General features: G+C 55.2%; 1 protein-coding gene across 2 annotated transcripts in view; it reads left to right on the top strand.

The window, feature by feature from the left end:
- GLI2 (GLI family zinc finger 2) overlaps positions 1 to 23,785 on the top strand; it is a 245,890-nt gene that overhangs the window by 65,680 nt on the left and 156,425 nt on the right. The window contains exon 2 of one of the 2 annotated variants that reach the window (XM_045869019.3): positions 1,506 to 1,671. In XM_045869019.3, coding sequence (XP_045724975.2) covers positions 1,536 to 1,671 — 136 coding nt within the window. In that variant the 5' untranslated portion in view covers positions 1,506 to 1,535. Of the gene's footprint in view, positions 1 to 1,505; positions 1,672 to 23,785 lie in introns of those variants that run through there. The other variant, XM_064586408.1, reaches the window with a different exon arrangement.

Here is a 23,785-nt window from a genome sequence, read left to right as displayed (position 1 = left end):
TGGAACTTTCTCTTCTTCTTCTCTTCCACCCACTCCTTTGGAGATCTTGCCCAGTGGCCGCCATATTCCTGTCTCCAGCCTCTACCTCTCCCCTGAGCTCTGAACTTACATTTCCAACAGTCTCTGCATGGCTTAATTAGCATTTCAAACTTAACATGGCCCGGACTGAGTTCCTGATTTCTGCCCAAACCTGCTGCTCACCCGCTGGGCTCCATCTCAGCCAACGGCACCACCGGTCATTCATCCGGGCCCTCAGCCAAAAGTAGGAGCCATCTTTGACAGTACGACTCTTCTTTTAAGAAGATTGGCTTTCCCATTTCTGTTCTGTAACTTGATACAAATAGCCGGTTATTAGCAGCATCTGTGAGGCATGAGGCGTATTGGTGAGAGGCTCCCTTGTGACCCAGCACTCAGCTGCAGGCGGAGCATAACCTGTGCCCTGCATCCCCCAGTGCTCCCCCTCTTTCCACCACACCCCACGTCCAAGCCCTAGAAGTTCTGTGATCTCTGCATTCCACCACCACCCCCTTAACCCAGACCATCATGTCTCCCTGGGTCATTCGGGTAGTGCCCCCTTCCCCCCCAGATCAGCTCTCATACAACAGCAGAGTGACCCCGATACACTATGAGACCTGTCATGTCCCTCCTCCGCTTAGAGCCCTCCGGGGCCTGTACTAACCTTGCTGTTCTTCAAACGAGCCAGCCTCTGCCCACCCAGGTCCGTGGCTCGTGCCGGGCTCCCTCTGAGCTTCATGTGGCACCCATTCCATCCTCAGAGAGGCAAGGCAGCGGCCCCTCGGCCCCTCCCGCCCCACTCTGTCCTACCACTTGGTTTTCTCTTTTTATGCTACTTCTCGCTAACTGAAACTAAATACACATTTATTTCTCCCACTCTTCTATATGACCCTTTCCCAAGTAGAACGTAAACTCTGTGGACTGTACCTTCAGCACCAAGCGGAATGCCTGATACAAACTAGGGGCTTAGAAATGTGTTGACTGAGTTTGCACCAGTGAGTAAATGATGAAAATCTGTTGAATGAATGAATGAGTGAATGAATGCACACACGCACAAATAAACGAGAGGTTGATCCTGGTGAGTAGGGAAGGAACAGGAAAACGAGGGCTTTCCTTTGAGGACCACTAAGTCCTTGTTACTCTATTTATCTTTATTTTCCTGTGGTCCCGAGTTGGAGGCTGGTACTTCGGACTTCATTTCTTGAAAGTGGTCCTTGCTCCTCCCCACTACGGGCAGTAGGAACTTGGGGCTCAGATTTTAAAAATCTGGGGTAAGGGGCAACGACCGCGCTCGGCTGGTGTCCGTGAGGTCGTTCCCAAGACCAGATGAATCTCAGAACTAATAATTCTCAAAATTAATTAAACCCTCCTTCCCAATTAGCAGAGTATTAAGTTGGCTGCTTCCGTGGCGGCCGGGAATCTGGGTCGGCGGATCCCGGCTGGGTCTGGGGGCAGTCCGTGTTGGTGAGCGTCTTTGTCTTTTCCTCCAGGGCTGTCACCCAGGACTATGAGCGGCTAAGATGGAGACGTCGGCCTCAGTCACTACCACGGAAAAGAAAGACGCCAAAAGTGGGAGCCTGGAGGGTACTGCTTTCCCCGACCCGGGCAGGAAGGCCTCGGCTCTCGCGGTGGCCACGGCGGTAGCTGCCCACGGAGGTACTTTGTGTTCTGCACGCTTGGTGGGCAGCAGGGGTGTTTTTCATTAGCCCGTTAGGATTTAATTAGACTGGTGGCCGATGTCATCAGGCAGGCATGCTGGGTTTATGGGGGGCGAAGAGGAGGGTGTCCCCCCGCACTCCCGGGGATCCCAGGCCCTATGATGTTTGCTGGCAGGTTTCTCAGGGGGTCTGGCCGCCCTCAATCTGCCGGGCGGCCCTGGGTGCGTTCGCTTGGCACATTCGAGATGTGCCAGAGACACGGCTCCTGGCCTCTGGCCCGCCAAGGACTATTTTGGAAAGTAATTGTCTCCTGATCCTTTCTGGCTGTAATTAGAGGGTCAGGTACGGAATTTAGTATCCTTAGGTGAATTTCTGGCCAACTTAATTATAACAGAAGGACTACACGAGCCACAGCCTCTCATTTACTGCCCCGAAGAGAAATAGTCTCTGGTTTCCACTGGTCCGTGCCAGCATCCCGTCGGGAAAGTTTGGCGGGAAGGCGAGACCTCCCCTTGTGTGCGCGCAGTCCATCTGGAGGCCACAGGACTATTTCTGTCTCTGAGGAGTGGAGAGTCTTAGATTTCTTTTCTTTCCCTTTTTATTCAAGTGCATTTAGTCATGGCCTGTTGCTCCCGCCGCTCAGGCACAGCTCGGAGAGCAGCGGGGGCAGATTCGCCCTCGCGGGGGCCGGGTGTGCAACCGTGGGCGGGGCCTCTCACACTTGGATGCGCTCACACACGCAGCCGGGCTTGCTGAAGTGCGGAGCCCCGTTTAGCAAGGCGGGTGGGCGCGGCTGAGTTTCTGCATTTCCCACCAGAACTCAGGTGATGCTGATGCTCTTGGTCCACGGCCGGCTGGCAGACCGGGCGCAGCTGGGGACTGGAGCCCAGGGAATCGGGCAGAGCCTCGGAGGGGGAGGAGGGAGTTGGTGTTTCCAAGAGTGAACGGGAGGACTTCTGGGTTGTTGTTACTACATTTATTTTTATTCCCCCACCCCATGATTCTCAGTTGGAGGTCATTATCAGGGCCGTGTGGCCCAAGGCAGGAGAGGGAGATCCGGGACCAACCTTCTTGCTCCCATGGGGAGGCGGGCGTTTGGCCCTCCCTACCTGGGTGATGCCCCTCGACCCCTGTCCCTCTTGGAGATGAGCTCTCCAGGCCCTCCCTGTGTGACCAGCTGGGGTGGAGGCAGGAGCTGAAGCCCAGGATGGACTCCCCACACAGGGGAGGGCAGGGAGGAGCGGGGAGGGAAGGCTGACAGTGGGAGTCTGGAGATGGCTGGGAAGCCCCGCGGCCTGGTCCCAGGGCTGGCTCGTCCTGGGCCTGGCTATGTCTGCATGTTGATCTGTTCCTTCTCCAGGGCTAACCCTGCCCTGTGGAGACTGCTCAACTGTCCGTCTCTGCCTGATGGACAGACACATGGGGCTCTGTGGCCTGAGGGAGCTCGGGCAAGCCTGGGCCTCCGTGCCTCTCTGGCCTGCACCTGGGCCCTCTGCTCTCCCTGCCTCGGCCGGGGTCAGCCTCTCCCGAGCCATGAGTGGATCATGAACTTCTACGCAGTGAGATTTACTGCCATGCCGCAGTAGCAGAGAACAGACCTAGGCAGTAATTAGACAGCGATTAGGCTGTAATTGGGGGAAGCCCCTCTAGCGTCAGACCTGATTGTCACCAATGTGCAGTAATAGCTGATGCTGGAGGGGATCTCGATCTGCGGAAACTGGCAGCAGGCCTCTAGCTTGGGGTGCAGTCGCTCCACGGAGGCTTCCAACCCTTCTCTACCCCACCCGCACCCTCACCCTAGGATGCTGACCCTGCCCACCCCTGCAGGCCCCCGTCCCCTCATTCCCTGACCCCAGAGGAGCAGTTGGCCGATGCGGTTCCAGCAGAGGGTGGATGTGACCCGTCTTTGGAATGAGTCTGGAATCAGGCACAACTGGTATGGGGGAGCCTCCTCCTCACCACCACCACCTCCCCCCACCCCCGCCCCTGGTTGTCTGCACAGCTTATGGGGAAAGGAGTAGCTGCTCTTGCATGGGGCAAGGCCGGGGGTATCTTGGAGTGGGGGCGCTGGTGCTGGTGGACCATGACCCTGTGTTCCATGGATGGGGTGCAGGAGGCCCAGCGATGCAGCCCAGAGGGGGCTGGCCTGGGTCCTAATTGTAGCCACATCCCCAGGGCTGTGCCTTTTTCCATTCTGGGCCCTGTTTTCCCAGATGTCACCCAAAGTCTTCATGATCTCGTGACAATCTTCTGTCATTGAACACTTAGGCTATTGCTAGTTTTTCACAGTAGGAAGATCATGAGGAAATGAAATCTTTCTGCCTAAAGAGGTATGCTCATTCTTAGAACCAAAGCCATACAATCCCAGTGGTGGGATTGAAGCCCCTGGAACTGGAGGGTGGGGCGAGAGGATTGGATTAAGTGGTCAGAAGGTGGCCTGGAATATAGTCCCCCCACCACACACACATCTGGACACCTTGCAGCCCTGCCAGTTTGTAAGATCTGGTCCCTTTGTCATTGCTGCTGGTTGCTCACCACAGTGCTCCCAATGTCCTCAGACAAGGTCAGCCATCCTCTGGACCGATGTGTGATAAGCCACAAACACTAAGCTTGTGGTTCCAGGAGAAGCGATTGATTAATCCAACTATGGAACATTTGTTGAATAGAACATTATGTAGCCACTGAAAATGTTTATCAAGACTTTATAGTAATGTGGCAGTGGGGATGTGCCTATGTTCTAATAGTAAGTGAAAAAAGCAGGATACAAATCATATCTTACCTCTGTCACCTGGAAGTACCATTAGCAGTGGTCGCCTAGGTGGGACTCAGGGTGATGGATGATGCATCCAGGAAGCCCATCCCTTTGGTTCTTAAGGACCTTCAGCCTTCTAGAACTCTCTATTAGAATGTAACTTCTCCGAGAGCAGGGATGTGCTGGAGCCAGCCCCTGCTAACTTGTGTGAGTGGAGTGTAGACATCTTCCAATTCTGCTGCCCTTGACCTTGTGTTGGTAACTAGAAGTTGGCCACAGTGGGATTAGTTAAGGCCGGAAAATTGGCAAACACTACAAATCCGGGCCGTCCTCTCCTGCCGTCTTCTGCCAGAGCCTGTTGTCGAACATCTCCCAGCCCAAGGAGCTACTGGGTAGGAGGCTGGGGTGCCAGGCACATCTATTTTATGAGTGCTCCGAGCCTCTCCATTTTGTAAATGAGATTGAGACGAGGTAGGGAAGGGACTTGCCCAAGGTCACCCACTGCTTTAACAGAGAACGGGGTCTGAGGCTCCATCTCTTCCCCGTCACATGGTGAGCGTCTTTTTTTGGTATTTGCTTTTAGATGGTGATTTTAGACTGTTGGTGGGTGATTTGGGCCTTAAAGGCCAGCCCACTGATACTCGATGGTAACTGTCCAGTCTCTGCACCAGGCATAGCAAGTCACTCGTCTGTCCAACAGGCTGACAGCACCTTCTCTCTTCCAGATGGCCAGTTCTTTGAGACCTGGGGCCATGACTTACCTGCACAGGGACCTGAAAAGTCACCTGGCCTGCCTGACCCCTGTTGCTTGACCTCCCTTAGGTGTCAGAGGCTGGACCTGCTGGGGGCTGGGCGTTTCCCCTCGGAGTCGCTACCTCTTGGAGACCGTGTGTGCACAGCAGAGCAGGGCGGTGGCTGAGGGCGAAGCAGCACTGTGGTCAGACTAGCGCAGGTTCAGTGAATCACCTGTCTGGCGGGAAGAAACTCCAGAGGCCCAGGCTGGTGGGTCCCTTCCCAGCCTCTGGAGCTGTGGTGCTAACACTTGGGAGGCCATAAATCTTTTAAAAACACATTTTGGCCCAGAGCTTTTTTTCCCCCTTAATTTTTGAAATGGCGTAATTTTAAAGGCAATTTGATTCAGATGTTTTTCATTGCTTTTCACTGAAACTGCCCAAATGCTGTCGTATTTTCCTCCGCAACAGTGGGTTTTCTTTCCAAAACTATTTCTGAACCTGTCTGTGTGCCTCAGCTAAGCACCAGGGACCCAGCTCCTCCAGGCCTCCGGGGCTGGGAGGATCGGGAAGTCTGGAGCCATAAAACTTGGAACCAAGTCTTGGTCTGAGAGCTTTGCTAAGTCCTTGAGGTCAGAGCGCCAGACAGGCTTTAGAAACTCTGTGAGGCGCTCACAGTGGTACCACCTTACTGTTGTGGAGCGCCCACTATGTGCTGGGCCCCATCTGGTCCTCCACCAGCAGCTGCAAGCAGCATCCCTAGGAGTTGGGCCCCCCCACCCCAAGGCCTCCAGGAGCACTCCTTCCGGGAGTGGGGCCCAGCAAGTTGCAGGGATTCTGATGCCCTCGTAAGTATTGGGCCCTCCACGTTCTAGCTGCATGAGGCAGGGCGCGACTTGCCATACATAAAGTGGGAATCACATGCAGAGCTGCTAGGGGACAATTACGGGAGATAGCATGTGCTCAGGCCGGCCTGGCACAGGGCACCTCATGGGGGGGTGGCTGTCCCCGCTGCCGCTCTTCTCCCAGGCAGTCCAGAGAAGCAGTAGGAAACAGCTCAGACTCTGGAGCCACACCACCGGGGTAAGGCCCCACTCTGCTGACCTTGGGCACGTCCGAGCCTCCGTTTCCACATCTGCAAAATGGACACAGTAATGATCCCTACCTCACAGGGTTGTGAGAATTACTTGAGTCGGCAATGTAAAGTGGCAGGCCCTAAGTTAGCTCTGTGTGAGGCCCAGGTTAAGTCTCTGCTCTATGAACTATTGCTAGTTTTCCTTTTCCAGGCCCTGGAGGCTCTGCCTGACTTAGAAAGTCTTCCCTTCACTGGTGACTCTTGCTGGTTGACTTGTTGAGGCTGGACAGGGGTAGGAAGACCAGATTTCTGCGGTCTTCCTCCTCGAGAGTGGTGGAGGGAGCCCTGGGCTGGAGAGTGGGCCTGAGTTGCTGTCCTGCTTTGCTTCACTACCACAGGCTGTCCTGCGTAGGTGACCTGAGTGGGTCCCTGGCCTTGCTCACTCAGCCTTCCCCCTGTACGCTAGAGGGTGGGATCAGACCAGAGGTTGCCGAAGCAGCCCATGAGACAGCTGTTATAAATGCAGATCCCCAGGCCATTCCAGACCTGCTGGAATGGAATCTCCCCCGGCCGGGGCCTGGGCGTGGGTATGTTTACATGGGTTGCAGCTGGTCCGAGGCAGGGACTGCATCCCTGGAGGGGGCGCGCTAACTGGGTGCAGCTGGTCTGTACTGGCTGGGCGGTGACCTGCTTGTCCACCATGCTTGAGTACTGGGTGACTCTCGGCACTTGGCTCCTTGCTTCAGGGGGCTTCTGTGCCCCCCACTGCCCTGGCCACCCTGTCATCTTGTCTGCTGGCCCTGCTGGCTCCTTCGAAAGTCTCTTCCAGGCACATTTTTGCACAGTGGTGAGGCATCCCTGTCAGTCTGGAATACTGCATAAATACCAGGCTCTGTAAACGAGTCAGGTGATGAGCATTCTCGCTGAGGTGCCAGGGTGAGGAGATGTACCCAAGTCCCCTGGACCTTATCGTGCCCTCTCACTGATAAATGCCTCTGAGTCCCCGGTGTCTTTGCCCTCCCTCTGTCTCTGGGCCATCCCCTTAGGATGCCCTCTGGGCAGGGCATTGTTCACCCCCAGCAAGGCAGACACCCGATAAATGATTGGGCAGGGAGGGAAGTCTGACACTGTCATGCCAGTGGGCTGGTGTGGCCTGCTACCCCTGAGGTTCCTAAGGGCCAGGGTCAGTCGGGCCCCGGCTCCCTTCCTGAGGCCCTCTGCAGCTTGCCAAGCGGGCCAGCCTCCCCGGCCTACCCGAACGGCTCCGCTTGGGCCGCACACTTTCGCCCTGAGCTCGAGGATGCACTCAGGTGTGACTAAGTGGGCAATTATTCTTATTTAAGTGCTTTTCAGGATGGCTGTTGTCGCTGCTACTGAGTTTGTTTTAATGGCCCGGCCACATGGAACAGCCAGTTGCCATCGGACTTTATCCAAGAGCAGAGCTCAGTCCTCCCCGACAGCTCCACGCACCCAGGAAGCGGGATGCAGTGCGACAACCGGGGTGTTTTCTGGGGTGGGGGTGGGGGGCTCTGAATGACTTAACGACGCCCTGGCCGGTGAGGTCTCAAGTGCCAGGGCTGTGCTGGAGGCTCGGGGCACGTGGGGCCGAGGTGAGGGTTGGAGACTCCTTGCGGTCCACAGGGAATATGGTAGGAAGGACCTGGGCTATTCCCAGCTGCCCACTGTTAGCTGTGTGCTCTGGATAAGACAGCTCACTTTTCTCAAGTGCGTAGAGTGGAGATGGTCATGGGCACGACACCTGGCTCTGGGGAGCTGAAATGGGCGAGCGTTTAGAGAGTGGCCATCGGAGGGTCTCTGTAGTGACGAAGTAAATGTTAGCGACATGAATCTGAATGCCCATTCCTCTTGCGTTTCGTGGTCTCATGCCACCCTGAGACCTCATGCTCTAAAGGTCTCTCTGAACGTCACTTAAAATAGCTGTCATCCAGGGGCGCCTGGGTGGCTCAGTTGGTTGAGTATCCGACTCTTGGTTTCGGCTCAGGTCGGGATCTCGGGGTCGGGAGATCAAGCCCGGGGTCAGGAGATCGAGCCTGGCATCGGGCTCCGTGCTCAGCGGGGAGTCTGTTGGTGATTCTTTCTCTTCCTCTCTGAAAATAAAGAAATCAAACAAACAGACAAACAAACAAACCAGCTGCCACCCAAATTGAAGCAGATGCCCCACTGGCCCCAACACAGCAGCCCCCGCCCCACCTCGGCTCAGCGTTCAAGGCCCAGCCCCGGGTCTGTGCTCTGGGAGCCTTCTGCTGGCCCACCTGGCCTCTCCCTGCTGGTTATAGAGCCTGGAGCACACACATTTCCACTTCAGATCTGCGTTGTGTGTTTCTGGCTGGCTCATGTGAGCTGGTGAGCTCTGCCCACAGGGAATAGAAGCCCCCGAGGGCCGTCCTCGAGGCTCAGGCTCATTTCCTCCCCTTCCCCTTCTGGGCAAGACATGGTCTTGGCAGACATGGTCTCACGTCTTGTGGTTCGTTGTGCATGTTTAACTGTTGCAGAGTTACAGAACCGGGAGAAGCCTGAGAGATCATCTAGTTCAAATCTGTTCATTTTACAGATGTGGAAGCCAAGGTCCAGAGACCTGAGGCACCAAGGGTCATCCGGTGACACCCCTGGGACCGGAAACCGATTGGGCAGGAATTGCCCATGGCATGGGACACAGCTGCTCCCGGCCCTGCCCCCATCCTGTCCCAAACCCCAGCTTCCCAAATTGATGGTGTTTATGTTGGAAACATTTTTCTGACGTTTGGTTCTGTCAAAACTAATTTTAGCATTTCTAAAGCTTGGTAAAAAAATACAGTCTCATTACTTTGATGTCAGTGCATAGTTTACTATTAGTATATTCTGGGGTTTATCATTTTAGTCATGTTTAACACGGCTGCACCAGGCATGCACTATTAAATCTGGCTTATTTTACATTCCTGTCCGGAATTATTTATTTGTAACAATTTCCTCTCTATCAAAAGACACAGCTAATGCTGTGTTTTAATGTGTTATTTACACACAAAATAACCTATTTACAACTCAGTGTGCGCCTGAGGGAGAATGGATGGGCCCCAGTTTCCTGCGTTCTGTTATATCAGAGTTTAACAATCTGGTTTGCTAATAGAACCATTTATCATTGGTGTGGGGAGATAATTTATTTTATGTTTGTGGCCAGGTCTTACCGCCTCTGATCTTGGGAACATTTTGAAGATAATGAAGTCAGGCCTGGTGTTTGGGGTGGAAGCAGGGCTACCGAAAGAGGAAGGAGACCCTTGGCCTTCCAGAGGTGACCTGGGTGCCTCTGGGTTCCCTGAGCTTGTGAGTGCATCCTACAGATGGTTCCAGAACACCAGTCCGAGATGGGGTGATGTGGAAACCCTGTTTCTGCCCTTCAGGAGCTCCCAGTTGAAGGCATCGGGGGACAGAGAACAGAGCACTATGGGGACACTCGGGAGATGGTGACAGATCCTGCCCAGGAAGCTTCATGGGGAGGCAGCATCGGACCTGGGCATTGAAGGATGTGCAGGGTTTCACCAGGTGAAAAGAGGCAAGGGTGGGCAGGAGGGGCAGCAGAATGGCCCGGTGGGAGTGCAGGGGCTTGGGAGGCAGCATTTGGCCTATGTAGTTCTAGGGTGGGCCTGAGAGGGGCTCCTGCCTCAGTGGCCGGTGGGGTATCTAGACTCTCCCCTCGCCCCCAGGCCTCAGGGAACCAGTCACAGAGGTTTAAGGCAGACCCCTGCCACGTCAGATTCTCAGTGTCCACTCGAAAGGGCTACCTGCGGTGAGAGAGGTCTTGGGCGGAGAGACCAGACACAAGGAGTCCAGGGAGGGGTCCTTGGGTCTGGCGGCCAGGCATGGCAGGGATGGACAGTGGCATCTGGGACCAGTGGGACCAGAGAAGGACTGCTCGGGAGTGAGGCCCGGGAGTGTCTGGGGCTCCTGCGTGGATGCGTGGCCACTCGACCACACAGGCTGAGGTCCTGTGGCTCTGTTGGAGCCTCTTTAGGTCCACATTGATGGGCTAGGAGGCCAAACAGTGCCTCCGAATGAACTCCTGCCCTCGCAGAAGCCAGTGCCAGGCCCTAGCTTCCCCAGCTCCAGGCCCTGGATGGGATGGAGAAGAGGAGGAAGAGAGGAAGACAGCGATCCACACTTAGGGACGGACCCAAGAGAACTAGAAACATAGCCCGCACCAAAACCTGTATACACACGTTCACAGCGACGCGATTCAGAATAGCCCCTGAACGGAAATAACCCGGAAGTCCATTAGCTGGCTAATGGATGAACAAAATTCAGGATATTCACATATGGAGTATTTTTCAGCCATAAAAAGGAGCGCAGTACTGAATTGTGCTTCAACATGTATGAACCTCGATGACATTATGCTCCGTGACAGCAGGCAGACGCAGAGGGCCGCATCTCATAGGACTCCGTTTATGTGAACTGTCCCAAACAGGCAAATCTATAGAGGCGGGAAGTAGAGGGGAGGAGGGAATGGGGAGTGACTGCTAATGGATGTGGAGTTCCTTTTTGGGTGATGAAATGTTCTGGAATTAGATTGTGGTGATGGTTGCACAACCCCGCAAATATAGTAAAAACCACTGAATTGTATACTTTCGAAGGGTGAATTTTATGGTATGTGAATTATATCTCCATTTTAAAAAGGAAAGAGGGAGGGAGGAAGGAAGGGGGAAGAGGGAAGGAATGGAGGAAGGGAAGAGGGGAGGGAGGAAGTTAGGACGAGGGGCCGTCCTGGCCTAGGCCTGCAACTCCAGCGTGAGTCCCCAGGCTGCATGAGCCGCACTGTCCCTCAGGGGACGACCTGGTTCCCCGGCCAATGAGCAGCCTCCCCAGCCAATTCTATAGGCTCCAGAAACTCTAAAAATAATTGGAGTGGAAGGAGGGTGTTTAATGACAAAGTAAATAATTACATTAAGGGTGTGAGTTTGGAGGGAGCGGAGTAAATCACTTTAGAAAGAGCACAAGCCTCCAGCTAACTTCCAGTCCTTTATCACCAGATCCCGTCCTCCCTCGGACTCTGAATAATTAATTGTGGCAGGCATTGTGGGCCCAGCCGCAGCAGGGGCTGCCGGGGTCAGACGGGGCCGGGAGAGATGGCTCTAGCCCGCAAGCCAGGGTGCCCCACCAGCCCCACCTGCTACTCCAGGTCCTTGTACCACTGGAAATCAGATGCTTTGCTGGGAAGGGCCAGGGCTCAGGGCTCGGTGATGCCCCTCAGCTGAAGAGGGCCAGATTTTTCTGTGCTTCTGAGAAGGAAGAGCTTCAAGGGGCCATGTGGCCCACTGAGGCCCAACGAGGGAATGGTTAGCTAAGGCCACACAGTGAGCAGGTGACAGGTCTGGTAAGAAGCAGATCTGGGACACCCAAGCCAGGAAGCTCTACCAGCCCTGGGGCGGGCACCCGGGTTGGATGGGCCCTAGACAATCAGTGGTGTCCCCAGCCCCTGAGGGAGGATCCAGGCCCTTTTCAGAGCAGTGTCGGCAGAAGGGGGGTGCCAGGCAGGTTGTGGCTCCTGGGAAGTGGCGTAGCTGCCCAGGGTTGGCACCACGAGGGGTGTGGTTGTCTGGTGCACCCTCCCACCTTCTCTGTCCCGGCCCAGAGGCCCCAGTTTGCTCCTTCCCTCCACTGTCCTCTCTCCCTCGACCCCTTGGCCTCACCCTGTCCTCAGCGAGTCCCAACCCATGGCTCTGGGGGCCCCTTTTCCTCTCCTCAAGCTTCTGCCCACCCTCAGGTCGGCTCTCAGCCAGAGGCCTTGGAGGTTGGGCAGGCAGCCGCACTTAATGCTCAGCCCCAAGAGGGACATTTGTGATGTGTGAGGCTCTGGGAAGACAGCTGTACCTTGGTTGGCCAGAAAGGATGGCTCTCCTCTGATGGAAACCGCGTCAGGATCCTCAATTGCAAGGGACAGAAACCCACTCAGACCTTCCGAAACTACATGGATCTCATGGCCTCCCTAACTGGGCAGCCATAACCTGCTGAATTCGAGATTCCAGTGATGCCTTTGGGACACGGTCTCCTTCTCGCCATGCTCTTGGTCAGCTTGCCCCTCGGTTGGCACACAGGCAGCCTCTCCTCACCGGGTGGCGAGAGCTGCTGTGGGGAAATGTGGGCCTGGCACCCTGAGCTCTCATGGGGCAGGTCTCCTTCCAGGTGACTCTAGCGAAAGTCCAGGGCCTCTTCTCATTGCCCTGCCTTGGATCCCTTGTACTCTGTGAGCCAGTCCCTGTGACCAGGCCATGTGCTCTTATGGACACCTGCTGGTATGGGGAGGGTCCCTCCCTGACCAGTAGGGACCATGCATGGGAGAATGGACCCCATGTGATGCTGGGTAGGCCAAATAAAAATGTCCCCCTCACTTCAGCCAGTTGGCAGGAGGGGGACACCGTGGGGACCCTGGGTGCCCATAGACACTCGCCAGTGAATGGAGTCAGAACTCTGGCTCTTCAGAAGCAGGGAGCACTCCTCTGGTCCTCCCTTCCCTGGGCCTCCTCCTCTGGGTTGCATTTGAAGTGGCCAGGTCTCTCTCCCTTCCCTCCTTGTCCTTTTGAACTCCCTATGGGGGAACATGAAGTGTTTTGAGAAGTACCAGGGGCGAGCCTTAGAGAAGTGACAGAAAGTTCCAGAGGTAGTGCCACTAAGGAGGGTTTCCTAAAGAAGGAGAGACGTGTAGGAGAGGGCCCTGAGAAGGGGACATGAACAGTGGAAAGGGATGCAGAGTAGGGACCAGAGCACCTGCTTGAGAGGAGGCTTCACACAAAGGAGTAGGAGGAGAGATGCAGTTGGAAAGGGAGTTTTGAATGGCTGTGGGGAGCCTTGGGGAATTTGGACTGTGGGCAGTAGGGAGCCATGGAAAAGGCTTGGAGCAGGGGAGGGACATCTGGAATAAACTCACTCTTCTGCTAGATTGACTTGCATCCTGTGACTTGAAGCATTCCATGCCCACTAACGAAATGCAGATGATTCCCGCAGGATTGCTCTGCTTTTCAGATGTCCCTCCCTCCCTCCCTCCTTCCCTCCCTGCCACCCTGCCTCTCTTCCACCTTTACACGAATGTTTTTTGGGGCTTCGCGTGTGCTGAGCAGTGTTCTAGCCACTAGAGGCCCTGGACTTTTGCTAGAGTCACCTGGAAGGAGACTCTTCTCCACGTGAGCTGTGTCAGGCCCACGCTCACACACAGCAGCTCTGAGCAGGCAACACAGTCCATTTCTTCCGGAACCGCGACAGGAAATACCCGGAGAAATGACCACGCTGCGAAGAACGTCGTCTGGGTCCTCCGGCGGGGAGACAGGGCTGGTCTGTGTTTCCCAGGGTTGTGAAAACCACTGCCTCTGTCAGATATACTGGGGAGGTAGAGTGGAAACCACTTGCTGGGGGAGGAGAGGCTGATGAGCTGGCCCTGGTCATCTCTGTGCCACGGGGCAGGGCACCTCCCTGCCATCCTTGTGTGGGGAAGTCGGGGTGCAGCAGGTGCAGCTGGGGTGGAGCCCGTGGGTGCAGGGGCAGCTCCTTGGTCTGTCGCATGGGGCGGGCATACCCTCCCTGGTAGGGCTGAGCTCAGGACTGAGGCAGAGGCCCCACCACAGGGCCGTCCTTGTGGGGCCTCTGGAAAGACTGACTGAGTACCAGCCTGGGGGACCCCTTCTCTCTGTTTCTGAGCCATCACCCCAGAGTGCACCTCTGGGGCATTTCCAGCTCTCGGGGAGACCGTCGGGGAGCCCATCCTGGGGACATCACCCTTCCTAGTCCTTCAGGCTGTTGTGATCCCCTTTCCCCTGGCCCCATCCTTGACATGTAGTCTCTGTCCTCTCTCCCTGTTTCTGGAATGTTCCCTCCTGGGCTGTCCCACTCAGGTCTGGCCCAGCCAGGCGCTCTCCTCACCCCGGACCTGTCTGTGCATCCCGTCCTCCACTCTTGCACAGCGATGAGGGTGAGCGTCCCCTGTCAGAGGGAGGCCGAAAGCCGTGGCCATTGTTCTTGCCGTAGATTGCCGGGCCTGAGTGAAGGCGTGGCAACAAGTGGCCTTGTTCTGTTGGGGTCTCTGAACTCAGAGACACATGGGCCCCCTCTTCCTTGGCAGCCCCCACCCCCCCGGGAGCACTGGGAGGTCCTGAGGAGGCTGCCACCAGTCCGTGTGTGACATCTGGGAGTGTTCGGAAGTATGCTCGGCGTGCCGCGGAATGGAAGGCTCTGCCCCTCTCCCCTTTGGTGCCTGCGAGTCACTAACGCTGACCAAATGTCCTGGCAGGGCCGTGGGTGGTCAGACATGGTTTTTGTGCATATATCCCCAAGGAGGAATCAGAAGCTTCTGGGATCTTAAAAAAAAAAAAAAATGAAACGAAAAACAGTCAGCGTTTCCCTCTGCCCTGATTCTAGGAACTTCCTTGCTTTGGGGCTATGGAGAGGGCAAGAGCAGCCTTTGAACATTTTTCCCAGAGGAGGTGGGGGTGGAGTGGGGACCACGGGGAGACGTGGCCCACGCGTCTTTGAGCTCCCCCATCCCAGAACCGGCCCACGAGGGGCACACGCAGAACAGCCTGACCCGCTCAGCTGGGTTGGGTCTTGGGAGGGAGAGAACCAAGCCCAGGGTCAGACTGAGACTCTTGGTCCTACTTTTGCAAGAACTTCTCGGCTGGGTGGCTGCCTGGGGCAGATGGGCCCCCATTCACAAGTGTGCTGGCTCATTCCCTTGTCTGTGGTCTTGTGTGCATGGATGCATCTGGTCCTTCATCCTCAGGTGCCCCCTCCTCACCCTGGCCCCCACGGCGCCTTGCCTCTCTTGAGGACAGCGTCCTCCTCACCAGATGACCAGGCTGTGCCAGCCTCCCGGGTCCACCCCGTCCTGAGCAGAGAGTCACCCCCAGCCTCCCTGGCCCTCAGACTGTGCCCCTGATTTGAGGTTCCTTGCACACAGGGCATCCTAGTTACAATGCTTAGACTCTACAGTGAGGATTCTGGCACACATGATCTATTTGGAGGGGTAAGGAGGGGACAGGCGGAGGGGAGGCAGGAGAGGGAAGGCACCATAGCAAGCCAGCTACTACCAAGAACTCCTGCACTGTCACCCCAGGGGGAGACTCCAGGACCCCGTGTGATCCGTCCTGCCCAAGAGGCAAGAGAGCCAAGGTCTACACACCACCAACCCGTCAGCCCTTGCTTGAGGGCTGCTCTGGCGCTTCCGGCCTGTTCAGTTGTCCAGCAAAGGGGGCTTTGGAAGCAGAGAAAACCCGCAGTTAGTCACCGGTAACAGTGACCAGAAGTTGGGTGTGCATGCACCGAAGTGGGAAGGGTGTGAGGGCATGAGCATCTGCTCTGTGGAGACGAGGTGGTGGATGCTTAAAGGGCGTACTTTCTGGGGGTTTAGGCATCCTTTTCTGTGTCCCTCTCTGGGTGTGAGTGTCCCACAAGGGGTACTTCCAAGGCCGAGGCAAACAGCTTGGCTGTGGTCAGACCTGAGTGCCTCCATGGGAATGAGTTTATCAGATGCTGTGTTGAGAGAGTAGGTTTGATGGGGGAAGAGCACGGGAGGAAGGGAAAGAGGCTGCTGCTTAGAGAAGGGGCCAGAAACGTGCCGGAGGGACCCAAAGACCCCCCTACTGTGTCACCAGAGATAAGAGCCCGTGTCCCGCCTTCTTGAGGACTGTCAGTGCCGGAAGTCCTGAGAACCAGGGACGGTTCTCCTAGCCTGGCCTTCTGGAATGGAGGAAACCCCAGACCCCGAGCCCCAGGAGTGAGCCTGATTTATAACCAGTCACTAAAAATATATACAGTGGAATGAAAGCTTCTGTTACCGAGCAGGCTCTCTCCGGCCATTGTAAAGATAAGTAATGGCAGTTATAAGGCCACTTAAACCCTTACCTTTGGGGTGTAAAGGGGTCTCTGCAGACAGTAAGTCTTTATCGGGACGTGTTTACTCATAAAAAGCAGAGTGAAGCCTGGGAGAGAAGGCATCTCCGCCATCGGGCCTTCTACCTTTGTGGAGCCGAGGCCCTTCATAACGGGAGCCGCAAATCACTGCGGCCCAAAGTTGGGGGTGGGACAGAGTTAAACCCGACGGCCGCCACCATCTGCCCCAGTTCCCGTCCCCCATCAGTGGAGGGGACCGTCATGGTGGGCGGTGGCTCCCTGGCACCACAGGCCGAGTGTGAGTCCGAGCACCAGGCATGCGTGGCCCCCGCCTGCCTCTTGGGTCACATGGTGCCCCTCGCACACGCCGGCCCTTGGTGGCTGCGCCTTTGTGCGGCTCTCCCTCTCCCTGGGATGCCCTCCTCTGCTCTCCTACCGGGCCGGCTCCTGCCGGTGCCTTCAGGGACATTGACACCTTCCCCTAGACACCCACTGCCATCTCAGTTCCAGTCCGGACAGGGGAGCAGAGCCACTGTGAGGGACATGGGCCGCATCCAGCTGGGACATCTGGCTGGGGGAGCCCTGAAATCTCCCGAGGGCTGCAGCCTCTGCATCTGGTGCTGGGCCAAAGTCAGCGTAGGTCAGTGGGGTCTGCAGTGGGAAGGAAGGCCGGGTGTGACATGGGAGAGACTGTGGACAAACAGAAACCGGTGGGGACAATCGGAGTGTACGTTTGTCTCCCTCTGCTAGCTCCCAACCTCACGCTGGACGGGATACGGGGGAGCGGTGGAAGGAGCCTCTGTGGGAGCTATGCTTGCTCTAGGAGCTCCATGGGAGTCAGAGCCGTGGGGGCTGGAGCCGCCAGCTCGGCCCGCCTTGCTGGGCGAGCCACAGATTGGCCATGCAGGGCAGAGGCTGAGGGTGGCCCACCTGCTGCCCTGCAGAGAGGCTTCCCAGACTGTCGAGTCCCTTCAAAATTACCGAGGACCCCAGAGAACTTCTCTTTATGTGCACTATCTCTATCAATGTTTACGTTACTAGAAATTTAAGGTGAGAACATTTTTAAATGTTTTCATTTTTAATCCATTTAAAAATAACACCAGTAAGCCCCTCATTTTTATCAACAATAACTATTCTCCAAAATAAGAAAGTTAGGGAGAAGAATGGGATTGCGCTTTTGTAAATCTCTTTCATGTGTGGCTTAAGGGAAGGCAGCTGGATCCTCCTATCTGCTTCTGTGTTTGCATATCTGTTGTAATATGTTGTTTGGCTTGAAATATGCGGAGAGGATCTGGCCTCCCATAAAACATACTTAGAAAAGGGAGGGATGTTTTAAAAGACTTTTCAGCTGATTGTAGACATTCTCCTTTGATACTATGCGGAAACTTGACACAGGGTTGTTTCTTAAAGTTACTTGCAACAGGAAATCCCAAACACTATCAAAGGCCTTTCTGTATTCTGTTTGTTAAAAATCCACTGGTCTCTCTTGCACTTTGAATGGCTGTTTTTTTTCACGCTCGCATTATTTTGTGTCATCGTTTGGAAATACTGGCTTCTGTCTTTGGGAACCATTGGCTCATGGAGTGGACGGCACTGTGAAAGAATGAGGGAGAAAGACAGATCATGGCTTGGTGTGTAATGAAAACACTGTGACTGTCCCCCTTGCCTTGAAAGAGGACCATGCTTCACCCCATCCTTCCTCCAGACCTTGAGGATTTCAGCTGTGGTGAACCCGAACCTGGAACCACACCAGGAAGGGAGTTCTTGGCAATGACGTGTCCGCTTAGCCACATTGCCATGGTATAAAGCCACCCCAACACCTCCACGGGGGTCTCTCCCTGAAGCGCCCTCACCCCTTGGTCCCACCTGCCCTCTGGCTGCATTTTCTATCTTCCCCTTCCTTGATGGAGCTGTCTCTGCTCTCCGTCTACAAGCCGCACCCCTCAGGACTGTGCCTGTCCCTTCATCCTGATGGCTTGGTGAGGTCTCCATGCTGCTCGGTTCCCATGTTGTTCAGTCCCCATGCTGCTCTGTCCAGTGGGTGGTCTTCGTGCCTCCTCTTATGGACTCACCAGTGCTTAGTCTCACGCCCCCGGTCCTCTCCTTCCCTGGTTTTTGGACACCATTCTCCCTTGCGTGGTCAACTGCCCCCTCCCTTCTCCCATGGCCCAGAGTCCCAGGGGTGTGTCCTCCACCACAGGCCACCTCCATTTCACCGTGGGGTCCCACCTTGTTAGCTGTCTCTGCCCCATGAGTCTCACACTCAGACCCACTTATCCAGTGGCCTGCCTGTCATCGGACTCCTGGATGCATAATGGTTCCCTCTCACCCACCTCCACACCCACAGCCCCCCCTCCCCGCCCCAGCCTCCAAGAGGACAGCATCATCAGCCCCCCACTTGTATATGACAGAAACTTAAGAGACCTGTGTCCCCACAAGGCCCAAGATTCAGGGTGCCATGGGACCTACCATGGATGCACCTTACTTTTTTTTTTTATGATGAGATTTTTAATTTTGATTTTTTATTTAAATTCAGTTATTTAACACTATAGTGTATTATTAGTTTCAGAGGTAGAGGTCAGTGATTCATCAGTTGTAATAACACCCAGTGCTCATTATATCACGTGCCCTCCTTAATGCCCATCACCCAGTTACCCCATCCCCCCACTCCCTTCCCCTCCAGCAACCCTCAGTTTGTTTCCTAGAGTTAAGAGTCCCTTATGGTTTGTCTCCCTCTCTGGTTTCGTCTTGTTTTATTTTTCCCTCCCTTCCCCTATGATCCTCTGTTTCGTTTCTTAATTTCCACATATGAGTGAAATCATATGATAATTGTCTTTCTTTGATTGACTTATTACATTCAGCATAATACCCTCTAGTTCCATCCATGTCATTGCAAATGGCAAGATTTCATTTTTTTGATGGCTGAGTGGTATTCTGTTGTATATATGAACTGTATCTTCTTTATCCATTCATCCGTCAATGGACATCTGGGCTCTTCTCCATAGTTTGGGTATTTTGGACATCGCTGCTATAAACATTGGGGTGCAGGTGCCCCTTTAGATCCCTACATTTGTATCTTTGGGGTAAATGCCCAGCAGTGCAGTTGCTGGGTCATAGGGTAATTCTATTTTCAACTTCTTGAGGAACCTTCATTTTGATTTCCAGAGTGACTGCACCAGCTTGCATTCCCACCAATGGTGTAAAAGGGTTCCCCTTTCTCCATGGATGCACCTTCCTAAAGCCTCTGTGCCCCCCTGTTATACATGAGGCCCAGAGGAGTCTCCCAGCTTGCCCACGGGGTCACCATGAACAAGGAGGGGGAGACTAGAATCTGATGGAGTTCTGGGTTCAAACCCATGCTCCTCCCCTGCCCTGTGCCTCCTCAGGTATCCTGCCGTTGATTCAAATGACCCCTTGAGAGGTCAGAGCTGCTTGAGCCCTAGGGCCCAACCCCTTGCAGAAGGGTGGTAGTAAGAGCCAGAAAACTGCAGAGAGCCCCAGCATCCATCCCTGGGGGGTGGCAGTGCCTCTCTAAGCCTGGGATGGTGGTGGAGGTTGACGGCATCTTCCCTGGGACTGACAGGTCTGAGCCTGATCCGAGAGTTGCCATTTGGTGCATCTAGGACTTGTTTTTGTTTTTTTGTTTTTTTCCTTCCATCCAAGAAGAAACCTCTAGGAAGAAAACAGATCTGCCTCCCTAAGCAGTCCTTGGGGAGGAGCATGTAGGGGCCATAGGCCCAAAGCAGAGATAAGGGTGCGTGCTGACCTTTTCAACTGGCTAGGCCCTCCGCCCCTGCTGCATGTGTCAGGCATTTAGTGCAAAGCCGAGAGCTGGGCCAGGTCCTGGCACTGCTATCTGCTTACAGAGTGGGGGCTCTGCAGATAGGAGCAGGAGAGTCTCCTGCTGCAAGACCAACAGGATCTGCTAACATGCGCGCGCCTGGCTCTCCTTGCTCCCCCTGTTCCCTCCCCGCACCCCCAACCCAAGCACAAAGCACTTCTGAGCCTCCTGAGTTTGTCTGGCTCCCAGCAGGTCTCTGCAGGGGACCTCTCCCACCCCACCGCCGTATTTTCCTCTAGGCCCTCTGCCTCTAAATCCCAAGGCTCCTTCTGGGCCAAATTCAATTAGTCAATTCTGTTTAATTCAAAAAGCATTTGGATGTTTATGGAAGGCCTACTGGTTAGCATGTTGCCAAGGCCACCCGGCTATTAAGTGGTTCAGCCAGGACTTGAACTTGAGTCTGTCTGAGCCCTAAGTGTAGGCGCCTCTTCCTTCGTGGTGCTGCCTCCTCCGCCATCTTCTGTTGATGACTTGCTTATCTGGAGTAGCCAGAACTCCCTGCCTTCTTTAACTTATACCCGCTTCCAGTTGATGTGCTGGGAAGACCTGTACGTCTGTTAGAATTGTTTCTAAACCAAGAATCCAGGGGCACTGAGGAAGGGCTCAAGAGGCTCTTCTATGGACGAATTATACACGGCCTGGTGCAAGGCCTCTAAGGTGGAGGATTGGGGCCCAGGGGCTGCTTGTCCCTTTCTGGGCTACAGTTGGTAGAGATTGCTTAGCTGGTGAGTGACCTCCTGGGGGGTGAGCTATGCGCTACACTTTGAAAGTACCGATAGTAGACAATGCAGAGTCATAGAATGCTGGTCATCGAGACTGCTTTTGTAGTCCCTGTCCACCTCTTCTTTTTTTCTGTCTCTGCCATTCTTCTACCAGCTGTCCTGATGGCAGGGACATAGAATCCTTTGCCATGAGACTTGGTCTCAAGAATAGTAAATCTTAGGGACTCTGAGACCAACCTTTTCTTCATCCAGTTGCAAGTACTGAGAGCAGTCATTGTGCCAGTCACCGTGCAAATACCTCACCATCCCAGCCCCCGTGGAACCCACCAGCCAGGAGGAGGGACTGACAAGCACATGGTTAGGATCTCAGTATGGTTAAAGACTTTGAGAGAGGCCTGCTGTAGGTGCTTCTTCCTGTCCCCAAGAGAGGAGAGACAGGGAAGGCTTCCTGGAGGAGGCATGCCTGGGGCTTGGGTCTTGTGGGATGAATAGGAGTTCGTTAGGCAGAAAAATGGGGCATCGAAATCAGAACTTGAGCATAGGCAGAGGGAAAGGTAGCGGCTGAGATGCTGTGAATCTCAGCACTGCTGAATGTTTTGCTGGAGGAAACCTCCTCCAGCAGCTTCTCTTGAAGCATCCCACCCTAGAAAGACTGGGCTTGACAAATGCAGGCGAAAGAAAGATCTAGGGCGGTCCCTTAGGCCTTCTGTCTGATTTCCTCAGCTGAGTTTACTGCGTTCCCTCTGGCTCCCTGAGAATCAGGACAGTGGAATGCGGGGGGGTTTTGGAAGTTTCTCTTTCTGTTACCCACTGAGCGCCTGCTCTCTCCTCTCATGTGAGCTCTCGGCCGGCCGTTGTCCTCATAGTCGCTGAATTCACAGTAGCTCGGCTCTGGGGCCCTGGGTAGGGGGACTGTGAGCTTTCCTCCCAATTGGATGCCCTGGAAGCCTGAGAGGGTTAAACCACCAAGCCAGCTGGTGAGCATTAGTCCCCTTCTCCAGGCGCTAACGTCAGAGGCTGAGCAGGAGACAAGGAGCTGGTGGCAAGAGGAGGCAGAGGGCTGCCTCGAGGCTCTCCTGGGTGGGCTCCCCACCCCGGCAACACCCAGGTAGGCCGGCTGTGGACACGGGGGCCTCAGGAGGACACGCGGAGAAGGCCCCCCGGGCCAGCCAGCGGACATGAGGGGCGTGAGGGTCCGTGTCTCTCTCTGTGAGAGTTCTTGTGCAGTGGCAGAAACTTCAGTGGAAAGGAAGGGGTGTGCGTTCTGGGGAGGGGCGCTCTCCTTATGGGAGTGGGGTGGGGACTGACTTCCTTAAACAGCTGCTGAGTGTCCCGTCAACAGAGCAGCAGGCAGGATGGGCCTCCCTGCAGCTTCTGGAGCCCCAAGGAGCTGCTCCGTCCTAGCCCTGCACACCTCAGGGCTGTGTGCAGCCCTGAGTGGCCAGGGGAGCCGCTCGCCGAGGTGGCTTCGGTACATGTTTCCTCGGTCTGCCTGGGGCCAAGAGGCCTCTCGAAGGGGTTGCCATATGCCAACTCAGTGACTAGCGTGTGGCCTCCCCGTGGTTTCAGACGCCTCGCCAAGACCCGGGAGCACCCCGCCTCCCCCCGGGGAAATGGGAAAAGTGTGTGCGCTCTTTCCTGACCGGCAGCCTGTCTTGGTATGGCCTGCCCAGCCTGCTGCTGCCTGGATGTGAGCATTTCCTGGGGATGCATTTCCTGGGGGCGTCTGTGCAGGGTAAGTTCTGCGGGTTGCAAGGCTTGCAGAGGTGCAGCCGGCCCAGTGGTTAACTGGCTCCTGGACTTCGGGGATCACATTTACTAGGCCTGGTATGTGATGTATTTTCCTCTTTTGACTGCATGTGGGGAGCAAAATATCCAAATTAGGGGTGGGCCTGTGGCTCAGCCAAGCGGCATCATGAGTGGCCTTCTACCGTGGGAGAAACTAGTAGATCCGACAGACATTTCGGGTGACCGGGTGGGAATCTCAGCGTGCCTGGGCTATCACACCCATAGAGGAGCACTCGGTGGGGTGTCCAGCGGCTGGCCCGTCCGACCGCCAGCTCACTGTGGTGGGGTCCGCCTGGACGCCGGGCTGAGGGCCGGACGTGACGAGGAGGAGGGGAGAGTCCGGGTAGTTCCGGAGGGGATGTGCATGCTCAGTGGGCAGCCTGACCCCAGGCAGTCTGGCCCATCCCCGCCCCAACTCTTCCTCCTTCATTAAGTGGAGGGAAGGCTGACTTAGACTATTAACAGCTACTTGGGAAAGACCCTTTTTCTGCTTTACCCCAATTGGCCCTTTACAAGGCTTCTTAAATCTGTGCCATGACCCCCAGAGGGAGACGCAATTCCATTTTACCCGTGGGGAAGCTGAGGCACTTCCTGTCTGGTGACCTGTCCAGGACTGCCCAGCTGGACAGCAGAGGGGCCCCTAGGTGCCCGGTGGCTGTTCTCGGGCTTTGACTCCACAGGGCAGGGGAGAGAATGGCCTCAGGGAATCGGGCTGCTGGTCGACCTGGCTTTGCTGTATCCCACCCCTTCGGCCTGGAGAGGCGGCTGCTGTGGCTAAGGCCCAGCTTAGTTCATATTCCCACTCCGCCCCTGACCGACTGGATGAGACGTGGAGCAAGTGGTGTTGCCTCTCTGGGCCTCAGTGTGGTGGGTGAGGGCAGCCTTCCAGAATGCCACTGGTCCTGGCACGTGCCATGGATGCAGCACCCCGCATACAGTAGGTGCTCGAGAACCACAGGGCTGTGGGCTACGGTTCAAGGCATGTGGACAAGGTGGCCCTTTGGAAGCATGTTGGTATGCTTCTGGGTAGGCCTCAGGGCTTCAGAACCGTTGTGTCCTCCCAACTCCTGAACCTCGTTTCTATCATGAGGACCACCCCCCCACCCGCCCGTGCACACTTGGATGAATTGGATGAATGCAGCAAAGCACAGGGAACATTCTCACATTCTTCTCTGCTTCCGCGTCACATCATTTCCATATTAGCTTGTCTTTCCAGTTCTTTCATTCTAGGCAAAAATTTCTTTTTCAGTGTTAGGTTCAAATGAGGAAATTAAAGAGCAAAACCCAAACAAAACGACAAGAAAAGCAACTCCCTGTGCTTTTAGAATTCAGAGCTTCC

Source organism: Mirounga angustirostris, unplaced genomic scaffold (assembly GCF_029215605.1).
Source record: "Mirounga angustirostris isolate CCGP_5_RB_7025 unplaced genomic scaffold, mMirAng1.0.hap1 SCAF_3, whole genome shotgun sequence".
Classification (NCBI taxonomy): domain Eukaryota; kingdom Metazoa; phylum Chordata; class Mammalia; order Carnivora; family Phocidae; genus Mirounga; species Mirounga angustirostris.
This window is presented reverse-complemented; position numbering and strand designations above follow the sequence as displayed.